The 20,796-nt window shown below is 37.7% G+C and overlaps 1 protein-coding gene across 1 annotated transcript in view; it reads right to left on the reverse strand.

Annotated features, from left to right (window-relative positions):
• The window catches only part of ROBO1 (roundabout guidance receptor 1), a 1,293,158-nt gene that overhangs the window by 19,858 nt on the left and 1,252,504 nt on the right, over positions 1 to 20,796 (reverse strand). Inside the window, exons 24-27 of the mRNA XM_070367810.1 lie at positions 18,931 to 19,038; positions 15,985 to 16,129; positions 12,846 to 13,094; positions 2,443 to 2,849 (exon numbers count right to left, since the gene is read on the reverse strand). Coding sequence (XP_070223911.1) covers positions 2,443 to 2,849; positions 12,846 to 13,094; positions 15,985 to 16,129; positions 18,931 to 19,038 — 909 coding nt within the window. The remainder of the gene's footprint in view (positions 1 to 2,442; positions 2,850 to 12,845; positions 13,095 to 15,984; positions 16,130 to 18,930; positions 19,039 to 20,796) is intronic.

Below are 20,796 nucleotides of genomic sequence, written 5' to 3' on the forward strand. Positions count from 1 at the left end.
CTGGATATTTAAAGTGACCCCCTCAGAGACTTTTATGTTTTTTGGTGCTGGTGTAAGTAGTTTTTCATTATTTTGATCTTGGAGGGATAATATTCACAGGTGATAAATGAATCTGATACTCAGACATGGTACACTACTGTGCTCTCAAATTCTCTGGCTTTCTTACAGAGACATAGTACAGCAGCACAAAATATTTAATCCATAATGGCAATGGAGATCTATTGGCCCTATCCTTGATCTTTGTTATTTTGGTTTCTTGAAATTCCAGAGATTCAAATGCAGAACTTTCTGTTGTATGACAAGAAACTTCAGAGAGACCAAGACAACATGTGTTCTGGCTATAAACAGTAGCAGTCACAGAAAGTAAAATCAACACATTTACAGGTGATAACTGAAGCATTAAATAATAGATATTAATGTGGCCTAGTGAGAAACAATGTGATTGGATTATTCATTCATATTAACTTCAAGCTATATGATAAGCAGCACCCTTTCAGGAAAAGAACATTTTAATAGGCAGACTCCAATGCATGTTTCATTCATTATAATCATGAGCTAAATGAAAGTCAGAAGAGCTACTAAATTACAATACAATGAAATATTAAACCAAAATCTCTTTAGCTATGATGGAGACTACTACAATTAAAGTTACATAACCATGAAAAAAGAGAATTAGGGCTGAGACTGAACCCATTTCTCATTCTATTGTGTAAGGCTATCTACTGCTCATAGACCCTGAGGTCGTTTACAGATGAATTTTCAAAATTATTTCTATGTCTCGTTGATTCAATGAACTGAAAAACACCCATAAAACAATATGAAAGCAGTAGTTTGAGATGCTTAATTTCATGTACTTATTTTTTTATAGAAGATTAAAAAATAAGGAGAAACAAAAGCTATATATAAAGTCAGATGTTATTTATTAGGAACCATAGATTGGTTTGCATATTATTTTATTATACGCAGCAGCTCCTAGGGGAAAAAAATGAAAACCGGTTTAATATCTTCAAGTGTAGGCCTGGCTAAAATAAGTATGCATTCTACAATAATAGTTTGAGAGATATTGGACATATTTTTTTCCTATAACATATTCTTGATTAATAATATATAGAAAAAAAGCTTTATGAAGTGAGTTAAATTTTCTTTGAATATATTCTACAATGATAAGAAATAATGACCAATTCAACATCTAAAGAGACCATGGAAAATTCTTTTGGAACATGGAAAATAATTGCAACAATGTGATAGTTACTAAGCTAAGAAAAAATTAAATAAGATAACAACTATTGATCTGCTATGATAATCTTTACTTTCTCAGAAATGTCTCTCTTTCTTATTGATCACATTATTTTTATTCTATTTGTATATTTTTAGTTACCAGAAATATCACATATATTGAACATGTATAGGAATATATATATTCCATTTTACAGAAATTAAAATCATGTGAAAAATATATACTTAAAATTTTTTTCTCATACTATTTACTTTCTAAACAAAGATGGGAGTAGGAAATAAGTATAAGAGAATTAAAACATAAGAATGGATATATAGTAATTAAAAACAGGCTACTAGCAATAAAAGGGGAAATAGAAAAAATATTTAAGCATTTAGATTAACTTGCTCTCCAAATTATTAGATTAACAATGTTTAGTTTAAGCATAGAACATACTTATGCTTGCAAAAGTATATATATTATAAATATCTTTATATTTTCTCAATTAAATTAGTATTCTAATTGAGAGGCATGAAAAGAATGGGGGTTAAGGAGAAATAGCCCACTTTCTAACAGTTGAGTGTCCCCCCAGACATTTATCTATTTCTCCTAGATAATTTCTAATTACATGGGATGAGTGAACTACCTCAATTAATTTTATTTTGGTGACCTTTTACATCTTAAAAAATATATATATAACACAATCTCAATTGATCACAGGCATTCCAAAAGAAGTTGCACTTATATTTGCTAAGACTATCTTAAGAGTGAAGACTTTTCATATGATTTATTAAATAAAATAGAAGATTTAAAAAGTCTTGTCAAGAAAAAGGGAGTAGGCATGATACTTCATAATCTTGGACCTTGGTCTCCTTGCTGTGCTGTGCTTAGTGGTTCAGTCCTGTTGGACTCTGTGCGACCCCACTGATTGTAGCCCACCAGGCTCCTCTGTCCCTGGGGATTCGCCAGGCAAGAACACTGGAGTGGGTTGCCATGCCCTCCTGCAGGGGATCTTCCCAACCCAGGGATCGAACCCAGGTCTCCCTCATTGCAGGTGGATTCTTTATTGTCTGAGTCATCTGGGAAACTCCGCAGTCAAAACCAGGGTGGTGACAGTTGTATTTCATATAGGACATAAGATTATGGAGATAATCAGCAACTGACAAATACACATAGAATTCTCTTTTTTTTTCCTCTTCCAGCTTGGTGAGAAGTGTACAACTTACCAGCAGCATCCTGCATTTGGCGCCGGGCCACTTTCAGACCAGCATACTCCGCTGCTGCTGCGACCGCCTGGGCAAAATCGGCATCAGTGAAAAAAGAGCCATCAGAAGAACTAACGCTGGAGCGTCCGCTGGAAATGTTGTCCTCCTCTGAGGCAGAGCCCCAACCATTGATCATGGACCCGGTGACAGAGCTCTCCAGGTCCCCGACACTGGAGGCAGGGGTCTGCTCCAGCCCACGTAACAAAAGCCTCCTGGTCTGCATCTTGGCTACTTCCATGTCGGCTTCGTCTTCTTCCTCTTCTGGCGCATCAGTATCCATATCTGAGACAAGGGGTCCTGAAATGTAGCCGTAGGTGTGGGGTGGGGAAATCGGCCTTGGAGGTGGAGGTGGGCTCACCGGCTGCCGTCTGTAGGAAAATGAATAAACAGGTATGGCTTAGCTCATTACTTAGGACACAAAAGTGTAAACTAACCCAGAAATCCACACAGTGGTAGTTTAGTCGCCAAGTCTTGTCCCACTCTTGCCATCCTATGGCTGTAGCCCACCAGGCTCCTCTGTCCATAGGATTTTCCAGGCAAGAATACTGGAGTGAGTTGCCATTAAATTCACTAGCTTCCATGGAGCTCATTTGTTCAGGAGAAGCAATGGGAAATCAGGGGTATGCTTAAAGTACTATTTTTGAGTTGTAAGAAATTTATCTCAATACCAGAGGTACTTTTAAGAAAGCTGGGCTACCTTTTGATTCAAGCTTAATAGAAATAGACTCATCTATGGATAAGTCTCCTTATGTTTTATCTTTTGAGTTGTTGTTGTTCAGTCTCCAAGTCACATCCAACTCTTCATCACCCCATGGACTGTAGCACACCAGGCCTCCCTGTTCAGTTATGCTTAGTTAAAAAGGGGTGAAAAAAAGTGGTAAGCAATACCTATTTTGAAATTGACACCTATGTATTTGTCCTAAAGCATACGGAATCCTGGGGCTTCCCAGATGGTACATTTGGTAAAGAACCCGCTGGCTCAATGCAGGAGACACAACAGACACCAGCTCCATCCCTGGGTGGGGAAGATCCCCTGGAGGAGGAAATGGCAACCCACTCTAGTATTTTTGCCTAGAAAATCCCATGGATAGAGGAACCTGGTAAGTTACAGTCCATGAGGTTGCAAAGAGTCAGACATGACTGAGCATGCACGCATGCTCTATATGGAATATTACTGACAGCTTATAATGACCAAAGACAGTAGACATTAGTTCTGATACAGGCTGTTCCATAACGTATAAACATGTTCCCTTCCCTTTCCTTCATGGTCACTCCTACCACTGCAAGTGAATGGACATACTCATTTTGACTATAGAGAGTAGAATTTTATAGGATTAAAATATTATGCATTGAGCATATGATACAATTTCCTTTAGATTTTATTCTATTAAAGAAACAGCCAAGAGTAATTTTTCTCCAAATTGCTCACTTATAGATATTATTAGCTATTTTCAAGTATATGACTTTTACCATTATTCCTCCTATCTGTTTAACAAAATGTTTACAGGTATTTTTCTTGGTGCTCTGGATTTAAGTTCACAGAGTTAACAGTCACTGGTTTCCGCCATCTCTCCACAGATCTAGAGAACCTCAGTTAAAAGCAGTCTTTCCTCTCCCCTCCTGCACCATCAAACACAGTGAACAGAAGATGACTAAGAAGGCAGAGAGCACTTAAGACAGTGGAAAGCAAGGTTTGTGGGAGGAAGTTATTCCCAAGTGGGAAGAATGCCAAGTGATTAACTCCTAATTGTGAAAGTACCTGAAAAACAGGGAATGCATATAGTGATTCCTACCTGGAGGACTACCTAGTGATGTGCTCAACAGTGTCAGTCAGTACTCTTGCTGCTGTTCAGTTGCTAAGTCATGTCTGACTCTTTGCGACCCTATGGACTATGGCAAGGTTACCAAGAGCTGTCTAAATGAGGTTGCATGCTAAGTTGCTTCAGTCATGTACAACTGTTTGCAACGCTATAGACTATAACCCTCCAGGCTCCTCTGTCTGTGGGATTCTCCAGGCAAGCATACTGGAATGGGTTGCTATGCCCTCCTCTAAGCAAGGTTAAAAAGGTAATAGAAGGGAAATCTCTTTTCGAAAGGTCATGACAACACTTCATCAAACTCTGAACTCCTGAGAATAAAGAGGATAGAGTCACATGTACCCCAGTGTTCACTGCAGCACTGTTTACAATTACCAGGATGTGGAAGCAACCTAAGTGTCCATTGACAGATGAATGGATAAAGAAGATATGGTAAATATATATAATGCAATATTCCTCAGGCATAAAAGTGAATGAAGTTGGAACATTTGTAGAGATGTGGATGGATCCAGAATCTGTCATACAGAGTCAAGTAAGTCAGAAAGATAAAAATATTATATATTAATGCATATACACGAAATCTAGGAAAATGGTACAGCAGAATGATTTGCAGGGCAGGAATAGAGATGCATATGTAGAGAACAGACGTGGACACAGTGGGGTAAGGGGAGAGTGGCATGAATTGGGAGAACAGCATAGATACATTTATACTACCCGGTGTAAAGAGCTAGTGGGAAGCTGCTGTATAGCACAGAGACCTCAGCTTGGTGCTCTGGCATGCCCAAGAGGGGTGCACTGGGGTGGAGGAGGGAGGCTCAAGCAGGAGGGGATATATGTATACACATGGCTGATTCACTTTAGTGTACCGCAGAAACTAACAGAACATTGTAAAGTAATTATACTCCAGTAATATTAAAACAAAACAACAAAAGAAAAACAAGCCTGCCAGTCTAAGCACTAGTGCAGGACGGTAGGTGAGATCAGGATTTGGTGTTCTCTGGTGCCCTTATGGCTTGGGAGACCAGCAGAGATAGAGTATGAATGCCACTGACTGGTAGTCTACCTGAAGATGTGGCTAAATTGTTCAAGGACTACACACGTCTATAGATGTTGTCCAGGATAGAGTGATTCATCAATGGAAGCTGGTGCCAGCCCCCTTCCTTCACCATCCTTATGATACTCATAGAGCAAGATGAGACAGAACAGTCATTAGGGCTGACCAAGAAGAGTGGATCCTTGTCCACTTTACTCTTTTTATGTACCCTCATCCTTACCTGAGCACTTAAGAGAATTGACTGGGAAGAGCAAGACAGAAAGTGATTAAAAACGGAACACACTACTTACTCCATGTTACCATGGCTACAGACATGTTCAGTCTGCAAAAAAATCTGGAAGTGTGTCATTACAGTTTTAAAATTAATAAGATCGAGTAATATATTAAAAGAAAGCATACAAACAAACCCATATAGTTTCTGGTCAAGATCTAATTTGCAGACCTGCTACAGAGAGAAAAAGGGAAGTTCAGTATAGCACAGTGGTTAGGGTGGCATGATAGTTATTTGAAGAAAAAAGTTTAGTGCTTTTTATTCCAATGAACTGAGACACTTCAATAAACATGTTTTATTAACACAAATAGAAAGCATTAAAAATGAAGGATTATGAAAAAATACTATAATTAACTAATTGGTTGAGCACCTACTTTCCAGCTAAGTATTATACAATGTTAGCTTATTTAATTCTCACAACAGCATTCCAGGGTATTTATGTTATTATTGTTTTAACAGATGAGGATATTGAAATTCAGAGGAATTAAAGACCTTGCCAACGTTCCCATGACTAGTATGTATAAAATTTAGAATTTAATCTCACATTCCATTTCCAAGGCGATGGCCTTTCCTCTAGGTACGGTGTTATTATACATATATATTCACATATACAGGCTTCCCTGGTGGTGTGAGTGGTAAAGAACCCACCCACCTGCCAATGCAGGAGATGTAAGAGATGTGGGTTCGATCTCTGGGTCAGGAAGATCCCCTGGAGGAGGGCACTACAACCCACTCCAGTATTCTTGCCTGGAGAGTCCCATGCATAGGAGGGTTACAATGAGTTGGACACGACTGACGTGACGTAGTACACATACACGCATGCACATATACACAGATGTACGTACATATGTAACATATTGATATATACATATACACAGTTGTTTAGTAAAATGTGTTATTTTTCTTCATTTCTGGGTGGTTTCTAACGCATCTGTGTGTGGCACTAGAAGAAATATGAACAATGTACCAAAGCTGAAGGTATTTAAGAGATTAAAATGGATAATTGCTTCAATATGGAGTATGTTATACACACAGGAGGAAAACCTTTGTTTAATTTGGATTGCAATAAAATACCATACTTAAAAGTCAATTTACAGCCTTTGTCAGCAGGCACATCCAAAATACCACAAGAAACTTCTTTTTTTAAATACGTGTAAGACTTTTTAGCACAAAAGGAGCTATTTTGACCATCTATGAAGGGATATAGGACAGCCAACTTCACAATGAAAAGATGTCAGCGTTGTTGTATGTGGATAAGTCACATTATGTGAAGCCAAAACATCTTCATGTTAAATGAGGACTGGCTTTTAACTACCAACACCCTGGGCAAATGCTGGGGAAAGACAGAAAATTTTATTCAAACCATCTGTAAATAAGGCAAGCCCAGGGAACGTGTGATAAACATGTCCAGTTTGAAATATGTAATATATTCTATTTGAAACCAAAAAGCTATTTCAAGATGCAGTACTCAGGTGGGACCTGCCACAAATAAGCCTCAACTCCCCAATTTTTTCCCTCTGCGGGATTCAGTGTCTTCTGAAATAATGTACAAGTATATGGCTGCGAATCTCAATACTCTAGGCTCCTGCAAAAATGATGCCTTCATAAACATGTTCAAGAGAAGAAGAGAATAATTCCATTAATTTATGAAAGCAAGTATCTATATAGTTTACCATAAACCATTTGCCAGGCAAAAGATGAAAGGGAGAAAATACGTACCTTCGATTTTTTGCTAAAACTGGTATAGCTTTAATATTTTGTATGATTAACTATTCCCCAGTTTTTAACAGACAAGATATTTACTTTTCCTTGACTTGTTTTCCTTCCAACTATATCATACTCAGTTCATCTATACTAATAAGATATCAGTGAATTTCCTATTCCATAACTACAGTAAACCCAATAGTATCAGATACTTTTGAAAACAAAATATGCAAATACATTTAATTATATTATTTTCATAGGCTGAAAAGAGAGATGAAAGATTACTATTATGTTAGTTTAGTTTATCTAGTTTTAGACAAAAATGGAATACCTTAGAAGCTCATTAGAATGTCAAAATTGTATTATCTACAATAATGCTAGTATGAAATACTTATCTAATTAAATATTGCAGTTATGTGGTTTTAGCTCAGTAATTTCTTATTCATGTACATTACACTATTTATAATGTCCATAATCAATAAACATAAAAGTAAAATATGTATTCATTCTTTAAACACTTATTCTGTATCAACTATGGTGAAGAAACTTCTAGGTTCAAGACTAAAGGAATCACAAGAAATAAGACCTTAGGTAATGGTTTACAGTTTGCACTTTAATACAGAAATATTCAATTTTAAGGCACTCACATTTAATAAACTAACTATGCCACCAGGCCATGGCAGACTGTATTTTACAAAGATGTTCATAACAGTATCTTCTATCCACAATGGTCTTCTGGGATGAGAATTAGCCATCCCTTTGTCAAGAGTGGAAGTTTAGTTCTATGTCCTGAATCTGGGTGGATCCCACAACTGCTCTGACCATAGAATATGGCAGAAGTCAGACTGTGCCAGTTCTGAATGTAGCTCTTAACTGGCCTGGCAACTTCTTTTCCCTGACTTATAAGTAGGCTGCTGCCATGAAAGAAGTGCCACTCCCCTGAGATCCCCGTGTTATGAGAAGCCTGGGCTATGGTGGGGAGACCCTGGAAGATGAGACTGCATGTGGAGAGAGAGGCCATGGAACTCTGAGATGGCAGACATATGAGTGAAAAATCTAACTTGGAAGTAGATCTTGCAGCCCCAAAGACCAGAAGAGGCCATGTGGGTTGGTGATGAATTACCCAGTTGAATCCTTTCAGAATTTCTGACTTGTGGATTGCAAGTAAAAGAAAATGGTTTTAGGTGATGACATTTTAGTGTTGTTCATAGGCAGCACTAGAAACAGGACTCAGGCACTATGCTAGAAATTCAATTAAATAAAACAGACATAATCCTTGACTAAAGGGACTTATAGTCTAGTGGAGGCGACAAACAGTTAATTAAACATGCTGTGATAATGCAGTTTTCTCCAAGCTCCAGGACAGAAGATATCTAGGGCACTGCGGGAACATGTAGAATTGGCTCCAGCTTAGAGCTGGGGCATCAGGGAAAGACTGTCTGGAGAGTATCTTCCATTTACTCTTGGATGGAAAGGATACACAAGTATTAGCTCCATAAAGACAGGGGATAATGGTGTCCCAGGAAGATGAGATGGCCAGTGGAAAGACCTCAACATGGCTGAGAGTGCTGGGTGTTCCAGCACTTGACTCTTTGGAAATCTGGAGTAAAGGCAACAGCCACAGCGAGGAGGGGAGTGAAAATGGCTAAGCATGGGGAGGCACGCAGGGGTCAGATCACAAAGAGCCTTGATTGCTCCATTAAGGAATTTTGCCTTTATTCGAAGGGAAATGAGAGGTCACTGAGAGATTTTAAGCAGTGGAGCGACTTGATCAGTGTTGCATTTTAGGAAAATACCTCGGCACCGTCTGCAGCAAGACGATTAGGATGAAGAAAGGGCAGGGCTAAAGGCAACAAGACCACTTATGGACCATTACCGGAATACAGACAAGAGAAAATGGCTGGAGGAAGTAGGAAAGTGCCTTTATGGCTGGAGATACGTGCATTGCTCTGTGTGATCATCAAGCAGTAAAAATCTGCAGGAACGGGTACTTGGCTATAAGGGTCTGATTCTTTGGAATGAAATTTATAGAGAAATAACTATCTGTCTTTGATGAATGTATCATTAGTGGAGTGACAAGAAACAGCAGTCATCTACTAAATGGGTAGGTTTCCGAATAGGCTAAGGGTTTGAGAAGAGGCTTGACTCAAAGACTTCACTACAGATGGGGATTACAGGATCATGTATACTATCAAAAAACTAGACATGACTCATATGTCTAATATTGAGGAATTTTTAAAATAAATAATAGTACTCATTTGTTTAAGGTGAATATCTAAATAGTCATTGGCATGGAAAAATTCACTTTTCAGTGAAAAACAGTACTTTATAAGATTATATTGGCAAATATATCATCACATCACAAATTCAAAGCAATGTGAGATTATATAAAGATGAAGGTCAGAACAGATCTTTACTGAGGACTTAGCAGTGACAATTTCTGACTACAGAGATCCTTGGTACTTTTGTATTTTCACTTTATCTGTATTTCCAAAAATTTCTAGGGTCAACATGTAGGATACACCTTCAACATAGAAGAGCAGTAATAGTTTTTTGTTTAATGGGCTTTCATCTACTTCTTTTTCAAAAATATTTTCAGGCAAATTAAACATTTTATTATTTATTTTTTTTCCCTGTGCTGCACAGCACATGGGATTTTAGTTCCCCAGCCAGGGATTGAACCTGTGCCCCCTGCCTTGGAAGCACGGAGTCTCAGCACTGGGCCACCAGGGAAGTCCCATGGGCTTTCATCTACTTCTTCTTAGTGCCCAGGGTTATTTCCAGCAGCAATCCTGGAGATACGATTCTTAATACCTTCATAGACTGAAAGTCATACCTTTTAAAACAGGCTGAATGTAGTCAAAGAGGATTTTGGGTACAGATACCCAGTGCATTTCCCAAGTATACACGTTCACCTTGAATTCACTCCCCTAAAACAGTAGCAAGTGAGTCAACTTCACATTCTCCTCTAGTAAAAGATTCCGTTTATCAGATTTTTACTGAAGAAAGCTTTGTGGAACTTGATGACGGGAACAGGACATAAGCATTGCTCTCAAAGAGCTTTTGACTTAAACAGGGAAAGAGACACAAATCGCCAGCGCTAACGCAACATGAAAACCTGATTACTGTGGTAGCAGAGTGGTGAGCAGACCATTATGAAGAGTAAAGAACAAGATGAGCAGATTTTTGCCAGGCAACAAGAAAGTTACACAGGTGGTACATCTGAACAGAGCTTGGAAAGATGAGAAATGCTGGCCAGGCCATCAAGAGAAATAGCATATACCAAGACACCTGTGCTCAGTGAGGACACTAAGGATTTTGGTGACAGTCATGGCCCGCACCACTAGCTCCAGTACTGCCTTCTGTGGGCTGGTTCCTGGCATTGCTGACAAGGTGTTGGTGAGTTCAAGGTAAATTCAGGGAATTTCAAACAGACTAATTAGAAAAGTGGATGTGTGGAAGTATTGGGAGGGAAGAGGTAAGTAAAGGAAAAAGGACTGTAAAAGGTATTAAAACAGGGCTAAATAGTAAGACTTGACTCTGAATGTGGAGTAACATTACTAGACTGGTGAGTAAAGAAAAACAATGTGGAGAGTTGACAGAGAAGGTGAGGTAAGTGGTGATCGATACAGGGATACAACCGTATTTAAAGGGACCAGGACTGAGGGCCTGCCTTAGGGGCTCTAGGAAAGGAAACGTAGGAACAAAATCAAGAGTATTTTGGAGTTAGAAATGAAGGGACTTGGTGAATAATTTAATTGGCGGAATGGTAGTAAGATAATAGAAAAAATTAAGAGAAGGCTTTATATTGATGATTCAGCGGTTACTTTCTGAAGCCTGATAGAAGCAAATGGTATAAGCCAGCATTCAGAGGACTGAGGTGTGAATAAGAATTAGGAAAGTGACCAAAGAATCTTACAGAGTAGGAGAGACCAAGAGCAGCATAAAAAAGGGGAGGCTAAGGGAAGTTTAAAAGGTAATAGGGTTAACTATAAGGAGAAAGGATTGAATCAAGAGGAAAAGGCTGAAAAGGCAAGATAGATAAGCTGATTTTTGATTGCGATCAAGAAAGGTGAAGAGGTTGACCTAAGGAAAACAAGAAGCGCTTTCCAGGAAGAAGATACTGGGTACCATTTGTAACACAGAGGAGGATGCTAAGGAAATAGGTAATTTGAAAGAATGAGAAAAGAATGTTGAGATATTTCAGAGCTAACAGCCTCTATTAGCATCTCATTTTCTCTGAATAAGAGTGGCAGCAGAGATGGTTGTGACCTTAATAGGGAAAAGAGATGTCTTATTTGTTCTCAATCTTCCTGAAGTTCCATGGGTTAATAACATTAAATTTAAATGTCTGGCAATCCGACTTCCCCCTTGTCACGCAGAAGAAAATTTAACTACTTCCTTCATTTTACAGAGTATATCAGTTAAATTTGGTAATAACCTCTTACTGATAGAATAGTTCAAAGCACTGCAAATTCTGTTTTGACCTACAGAATTCAAGCAGCATAAACCAGAACTTGTTATTCATTCAAGAATACTGAGGGGAGATCTTCTGAGGCAAATAATATACTCAGTTTCAAATGAAATTAGGGATACAGAAAATAATATATATATATATATATAATGTGTCAAGGACAATAAAATACTACAAACAAAATCATCAACAATGAGAGAAGTGCTGACATGATGCAGTAATAGCTTTTATGTGGTAGAAATGACAAGTGAAGGATTTGTGCATAACAAACGTGCTGGTTGGCAATGCTAAATACATAGGTTAAAAAATCTAAGACACACACACAAAGCTGATTTTTGATCATGATCAAGAAAGGTAAAGAAGTTGACCATTTCAAAAGAACAAAGAAGAGTTTGCCAGGAGGAAGATACTGGGTACCATTTGTAACACAGAGGAGGATGTTGAGGAAATAGGTAATTTGAAAAGTAATATGAAACATACTATTAGTAGCTTAGACAAAAGGACTGTAAGCTAACATCTCAACCAAAGTAAAGATACCTGAAGTTAATACAAAATGAATATACCAAATTCATCCTGTAACATTATAGCTTTTAAAGAACAAATCACTCTGCAGTCTGAATTTGCAAAGACTGGAGGAAAATCTCTCCTTCACAGACTAAAGATATGGCATGGCCACGCATAAAGAAAACTAAAATACAAAACCACCCGTCGTCAATTAGATGTTATAAGATAAAAAAAAATGATTAGCAACCCATATATTTACTACATGGTCTCCATGTGTTTATGAATGCAATTATCCTAAGTGGGTGAGAATTAAGGCACATTATTTTATGGTTGCAAGTTCACTGGGATCAATTAATCTAATGTTATGATCAACAATATTACTTGATATGCTAATTACCAGGGAGGGCTTCCTCTGTGATGATACTGGAAAAAAAAGGCCCACGTGACCTGAAAAGTACTTCGGGTAAGAGCATTCTGTAAATGCCACTTACGAGTGGAAATGAGCCAATCTGTTAGTGAAGAAGCCGAATGACCCCGTACCTCCTGTCAGGCTGGTGCTGCCCATGGCCCACCTCCTCGGGACAATCCTGTAACATGGGCTGGAGTTCTTCCTGTGGAGAGGGTGTGAGAGTGGCGGTGGATTGATGGCTGTAAGACACGGCAGCCGGAGAAGAGGCGGCTCCCCGCACAGGGGGAGTGGGACCTCGTTCATCTTCCTCCTCTTCTAGTTCACCTTGTTGCAGATACATCCGTGCTGGGGGCACGGGGCATGGCATTTCTTGGTCATAGCTAGAACAAATCATAAGGACGCTTAGACTCACTTCAGGTTATTCCAGTGAACTATCTGTAGAGTTAGTGAAATAGTATTGAATTGCTTTTGAAATCTGAATGTTCAGGCCACCTTCAGAAGGTACTGTTGGGACTCCCCTGGTGGTCCAGTGGCTAAGAACTCACCTGCCAATGTAGGGGACACAGGTTCAATCCCTGGTCTGGGAAGATCCCACATGCTGCTGGGCAATTGAGCTCGTGTGCCACAACCACTGAGCCTGTGTGCTGGAGCTACTGAAGCCCCTGCACCTAGAGTCTATGATCCTCAACAAGAGCAGTCACCACAGTGAGAAGCCCACGTACCACGACTAGAGGGCAGGCCCTGCTCCCCGCAACGGGAGAAAGCCCACACACAGCAACAAAGACCCAGTCCAGCCATGAATAAATAAATAAATAAGAATTTCCAAAAAAAGAGCTTTTTTTTTTTTAATAGTTCACTGTCATAAAGATGTGTGTGTTGCTATAGATAACAAAGTTTTCTCCATGGGATTACAATTCAGTTGGCTCATCATAGGCTCTGAGAAGTCAGGCAATAAAGAAATCTAACAAAGTTTAATTTAGTAAACCCCAAATGTGTTTGATCTCTTCAATCCCTCCAAGTCAACATGATCTCTAAAGGACTATTCAGGATGGTCTTGAAAATAATCCAAAGACAATATGCTAAATTCTGAGAAAAATTACTCTTGAAAATCCCTCTGGAGGGAGATACATTGAAGATCAACTTATTAGCCCAATACAATCTACTTTTCCTCTAAAATCATAATAGATGATTTTAAACCAAATCATAAAATAGATGATTTTAAACCAAACTATTTCTTTGGTTGGGCACAAAATATAGTATAGTTCGCTTGCACTTAGGATGGTGAATGAAAAACACAATAAATAAAATAATCAACAAACTATAAAATGTCCCCTCTCCTCCATAGCTAGAGCTATGCGGAAGCTCTAAATGAATCTGGCGAACATTTGTTCCTTTCTCTTTTATCTCAGGGTACAGAATTAAATGGCAGTAACTTGATGCATTATATAAATTGTGGTCATGTTACCCTTCTATCTTATTTATTCTCTACCTTGTTTACCAGAACTCAGGAAAGTTGATGCTCATATAACATGATTTCTTTGTACCTTTACATCTTCTTTTAATGAACAAATCCCACTATCTGTGACACTTCCTCCTGTGTTTCCTATGTCTCTTGTACTCCTTTTGACATTCCTCTCTTCTACCTTAAACTGTTCCCCAGTTCATTCATACTCTACTTCTAAAAATCTCTAGAATTTATACCTTTTTCTCCATCCTCACATTGCTTTTTACTATAATGAGCACCACTTTCCAGTTAGTCACCTGTTTTAGGGTAATAAGTGGCTCTTTAGTTGCCTACAGAATAAAATATGAGGACCTAAAGAACACAGTCAAGTATCTGTATAATCTGGCAAGAATACTGGAGTTGCTTGCCATTTTCTGCTCCTGGGGATTGTCCTGACCCAGGGATCAAATCCAGGTCTCCTGTACTAGTAGGCAGATTGTTTACTGACTGAGCCACCAGGGGGCCCTCATGATGGTGAGTTCCCTGGTAAAAATGACCCCCAGGTGTACTTCTTTAGGACCGTCTGGGGTTCCCAAGGGCAAAAAGGCTATAATGTGCCTCAATGGAGAAAATATGTGAATTAGATAAGCTTTGCTCAGGAATGACTTACAGTGCTATTGGCTGTGAATTCAATGTTAATGAATCAACAATATATATTAAATAAGGTGTCTTTAAACAAAAAACATATAAAAGAAGGTATGTATGGATCTCCATTTCCATCTCCAGGGATCTTTCTTATCCAGGGATTGAACCCAGGTCTCCTGCACTGCAGGCAGGTTCTTTACCACCTGAGCCACCAGGGAAGCTCTTCTTATGGATAGACTGACCAAGATGTAACCAGAGCTTAAAGGAACCTAACCTTGCATTTTTCTGAGGATCAATGGTTCAGTATTTGCGAATTCAGTGATTAGAAGATAAAAGTAAAGAGACTTTGTTTCCTGTCATACTTGGAACTCTAAAACTGTTTTTCGTTTTGTTTTTGTGGAGAATGAAAGAACAATGTCTTCATTTCAATAGCAGTCTTTAGAAAGACTATTTTCAGGCCGATTTTGCACTTTCTGTGTTAATTCTCTATATCAAAGGAGCTCTCTTCCACTGATCAGCTGAGTGAAGCTGCTGTTTTTGTTTTGTTGGGTGGTACCACATCTAGTTCTACAGACCCTGGAGTGAGGAAGAAGCATGCTAACTCTCTAATTGCTGTCCTGTGGGTTCTTTACACTCGTTAAATCTGTGAGAAACAATTCAGCAAAGTTTAAACTTCTACAGTTTTCAGCAGAATGTGATAATATCTGAGAGCAAACAGTTTTCAGGATGCTGGAGCTGTGGTATAAATCCATACACCTAATTTATGAAAATTCAGAGATATACAACAGAAGTTTTGATATTTGAAAAATACAAAATCAAATATAGTGATATATAAGTGATCTCATATATAGTCATGACCATGTATGTTAAATATATGTATATAATTTAAAATACTTATAAATATGTAAACTGTGTGTGTGTGTGTATGGTGAATGGGGGTGTGTGTGTGTATGTGTATGTATTCATGACTCATGATTCTGAGTTCCAAAAGAAGCTTCTAAGATATGAATTCCTTTTGTTGTTGCAAAAGGTTTCCTGACCCATCAATATTGTTTTATTCAGAGAAAATGTCCATGGACCTTAAGAATCAGTCTCCCTGGTTGATTTAGTTTAGTAATTACTTAATATTGGTTTAGGGAATCCTATTGCTCCACTTACATCTGCCCTAAAATCCCTCTTACCTTTCATCTACAGAGATGCTGTACTCTTCACTGTTGCTATGAGGAGGAGGATGTGCTGGGGGAGGGGGCAGTAGGTCTGCCCAGTTCATGCCACCTTGCTTTGGCACTTTGGGTGTCCGTGCCCCTTTCTTGTGCCCTTGACTCCCTTGAAAAGAAACAAAAGACAACTTTTATTTCTGAATTTTAAGCCTTTTCTATTATCCACAGATTAATAATCCACATATTATTAATAATCCACAGATTATGTTCTGTAAATATGATCTTATAATTCATATACAGAGGTAAACACACTTTTCTTCTTAAATTTTAAACAGAACTTTGTACAAAAGAAAATGCAGAATACTGACAAGTTTAACTGCAAAATAAATAGTGAACGAGCAATAAAACCATAAATGAATTTTTATAAGTCATATCATTAATAGTGATCTTCTTACAGCAATTAATTGCATTATGGATTATCATCTAAAACAAATGAGCTGTAGACATACTTTCTGAAGTGCCTTTCTATTATTTAATTGCTGGAACCTAAAATACAATATGATACAGATACAATCTATTACATTTCCACTGTTGCACTAAATTACCGAGTATATATAATTTGTACTTGTCCACTGAAACGTTTTAGGCACAATGAAATTACTAGTTTTTGTCAGAAAGACAGGTGCAGATGAAAATAATTGCTGGAAGAACTAATATATCTAACAACAAAAGAAGCAGAAAAATGGTTTTTAAAAAGGAGCCGAAGTGTTTTTAGCCACTGTTTCTATAAAATTATGGCTTAGAGTGAAATAATGTTGCTTGAACATTGTTAGAAGTTTAAAATAGCTCAATTATTCAAGTTGCCCAACATTCTGGTATTAGATTTGGTATATTCTTTAAACATAGGTAGCTGCACATTTTGGTATATTCATTTTAAAATAATGTTAGGTCAAAAGATATTTGGAGATAAAATGGTCATTATCCTCCTCCTCCAATAGGATATATTCTACATTCTTACGTAAATTACAGACAATGAGTATATTTTTCTTATATGATTCCTTAAATTCAGTGAATTGTCTTTTTAAAAAAAACAAACAAAACCCTTTCTGAAACAGCTCCAGCTCACACGGTACATGAAACAGGTCTGAATATATTCAATGAGACTTATTTTTTAAGTCCCTTGGGAATTTTGAAATGACAGTGTTTGTGAGGCCACACGTCTTGCACTGGTCTGTTACTGCACCAAGTGTGGGCTGAGGGACAGGCTGTTACTTATAAATTATGATGGCCTGGCTTCTGCCTGTGTTCTCTCTGCCTCCGCTCACCTATCTGTCTTGGAATGGCTATGCATGTACTGAGGAGTTGACTGTACCCACAGCCTTTGTCTTGATTTCCTGGCACTCATCCACTGTAACAACTCTACCTGTCCTGAAAGGCCTTACACCACAAATCTCGCCTTTACTTCATTTAATTGCTTCATTCTCTCCCCTAATTACCACCAGATTTCACATCATGGGGCCTTTTTACCGCATATTCACAGAATACTAAATACCAAGTAGCAGCAGAACATCAGGATCTATGTTTCGAAACTGAGGGATGGAGAAAGGCAATCGAATAACAACCCAGAATCTTTTTTTTTTCATTAAGACGTTTTTCTCTTTAAGTGCCTAAGAATTCAAAGAAGAAATGGCATGGGATATCAAATATAAAAACACTTTATATAGTTGTCCAAGAGGACATCTTTGAAAATTTTCTCTTATTTTAAAAATGCTTAATGCTTCTGCCTACTTAGGCAGAGGTGAGAATCCAAATAGCAAACTCACCCCTGGAATGTACTAAGTAATAATCTGTGAGTCTAGCTCTTTTCCCGTGTCTTTTTTTATAGTTTAGAGTTTACTTACTTTAAAAAATATAAAAAGTCATTTGATAAGATTTGTTAAAAACAATCAAACAATACACAGTAAAACAAGAGTAGATCTAAAAAGGTATAGAGCTATTTCTAACCTCCTTAATTCAACTAGGAACAATTTCAATCAGTGACAAAACACAGGCTACAAAATGCCAAATCAGCATGCCTTCATCAAAGCAAGATGGTAAAATGCAAATACCATATTCATTACAGAAGAGGGGTAGAGACATTTGGCTAAAAGCACCTACTGGCAACTTTAATCCAGTTGCTAGGAAGTAATATATCTACCCTCTCCTGGAGAAACAAACTAGAGTCAAGATCAATTGGTTTTGTCCTCATTGTGGTGTGACTTGCCACATGTTCGTTCTAATAATGAACCGCCTTTAATTAGAAAAACAGGGCTTAAGTGCCAGCAAGCTCCCATCTGCAGCCGCTATCAGGAAAACAGCTGGCAAACAGCTGCAACAGCATGGAAACCACAGGGGAGAGGCCGCGGTGTGGCTTCTGAGGCTCGCACACGCTGACATCGGGAGGTTGCTTCACGAGATTTTAGAGCAGGAACTAAGTAAGGGATAGAGAGATCGTTAACTGAGGCAGGTTCCAATTGTACGTAAATCTTATGATACTATCTCTTGGGCTTTTGAAGAATCAAAAAAGCTACTCAAGTGTGCTGAAGTTTCATATGCTTTAACAGACTACCTTCAAATGGTAACATAGTTAGCAGATTAACTGTATGTGCAATATTTTTAGTTATGTTTTTGCTGAGATGGAAAAAGTGTTTCAACTGCCTTTAAAGATTCAGTCATGCTTCTGGCTTTAATAGAGCTCCTTAAAAAGGAAGAACATAGGAGCCTCAATCTTCGTTACCAAATAGAACATAAAATGGTTCAATGAGTGGACAGTAGTTCACACTGCAGAGACAAGACCTATGCCTGAAAGGTTCAAATCATATAAAGTGATTAGACATGTCATATTTCAGATCATTAGCATTCAAGCTAAAGGAATGTACCATCTCTTTAAAGGAGAGACTGGCCTTCTCCTTGGTTTCCCTTACTTACCTGATGTACTACTTCCCCGGTCTGAACTGTTGTAGGATCCTCCAGTATTCTGGTCATATGACTGGTTGTAAGGGATAGTTGGAGCAATTGTGTCATTTGCACGATAATCTGGACATGTCAGATGGAAAAAAATGTTATACATTTATTTTGGTGCCTCAATCATTTACCAAGGATTAAGCTTTTAAATTATCATATTGATCATTTGCTAAGATGGACATGTGTTTAGGATGAAAGGTCAAGAAAAAAATAAAGATCTTTAAACATGTCTACTTTAAGATATGTAAAATATAAACTCTTTGTGTCTTCTTTACATGAATCAGAGTAAACATAAGTGTGAATGAATCCCACCAGGGACTATTTCTTCTCTTTAAAACACTTATAAATCAGCTAAGGCATAAGTCAGCTTTGCTTGACTTCTTATCTTTAAAAATATGGTAACAAAATAATTTTAATAACAATAAATCGGGAAAATGTCATGTCTGTGAATCATTAAAAAATAATAAAACATAAACCTGAAACTTGCCAGGAAGATTATGTCTAATTAAAAATACAGATAAGAAGACGAAGTATCTCAGTCTTCCACAAATACTTCTGCTTGCTGAGGGAGAGGTGAAAATCCGAGCGAAAAACTCACCCCTGGAATGTACTGAGTAATAATCTATCAGTCTAGCTGCATTCCAGTGTCTTTATTATAGTTTGACATACCAAGTCTGTTTATAAGCAGTATAAACAATTTATCACAGCTCTGAAATATTTGTACAGAGGACTGTCAGACCTTTCCAAAGTCGACAATAAAGCTATATACTCTGTAGGAATAATATGACAATAGTTTGAATCCCCACTGTAAACTCTCTGATTACAGAACCTCTCCTATTCATCTTTGCCATGAACTCACATATTATGCTAAGTGAAAAAAGTCACATGGAGAAAGACAAATATTGCATGTTATCACTTATAGTTGGAATCTAAAAAATTCAACAAGCTAGTGAATATAACAAAAAGAAGAAGATTCACAGATACAGAGAAGAAACTAGTGGTTATCAGCAGGGAGAAGAAAAGGGGAGGGGCATACAGGTAAGGGACTAACGGCTGTATTATATATAAAATAAGCTACAAGGATATACTGTTCAACACAAGGAATGTAGCCAGTATTTTATAACTATAAATGGAGTGTAACCTTTAAAAATTGTGAATGACTACATTGTACACCTGTAACTGCTGTAAGAATGTATCTCAACTATATTTCAAGAAAAAAATGGTTAGAAAATATCTATTGAATTGGGTTATTATACCAATCAAATGTTTTCTTAAACTGGGAATAAAGCAAGATGAGTGACTTATTAAAGTAAAACATATAATACTATCTCTTGGTAATTTCCAACTGTAATACATTTAGCTTTGAACTCAAGCTTAAAAAAAAGGAAATCTGTATTTCTAATTATCTGCAATTAAATGTATCCTTTACCTGGACACTCATACAAACTGTCCTGACTTATTCAAATTATAAAGGAACTACAAGAAAATCAAATACCTATCCCTTCCAACCCACCCATTTACAATAGAGAAACATTCCCCTCAGGCCATAAAATACTATTCTGCAGCTATAAGTTAACACTGAACTCAATTTACTTTAGGTTCTACCCTGACAGACTTCAATCAGGTCAAAGAAATTTAGGGTCTAAAATCATACATTGCAGCAGTCTTAGTAACCACAAGAGGTAGGAGAAATATAAAAAATGGAACCACCTCTCCAGTTCAAGCCTAATTATTTTTTTTCAGTTTGATATAAAAATGCCACTCATTTATATGACCATGTAGAAGCAATTATCTTCCATTCTCGAGTGGAAAGAATGGGAGAGTCTATTT

The sequence above is a fragment of the Bos mutus genome, chromosome 1 (assembly GCF_027580195.1).
Source record: "Bos mutus isolate GX-2022 chromosome 1, NWIPB_WYAK_1.1, whole genome shotgun sequence".
Taxonomy (NCBI): Eukaryota; Metazoa; Chordata; class Mammalia; order Artiodactyla; family Bovidae; genus Bos; species Bos mutus.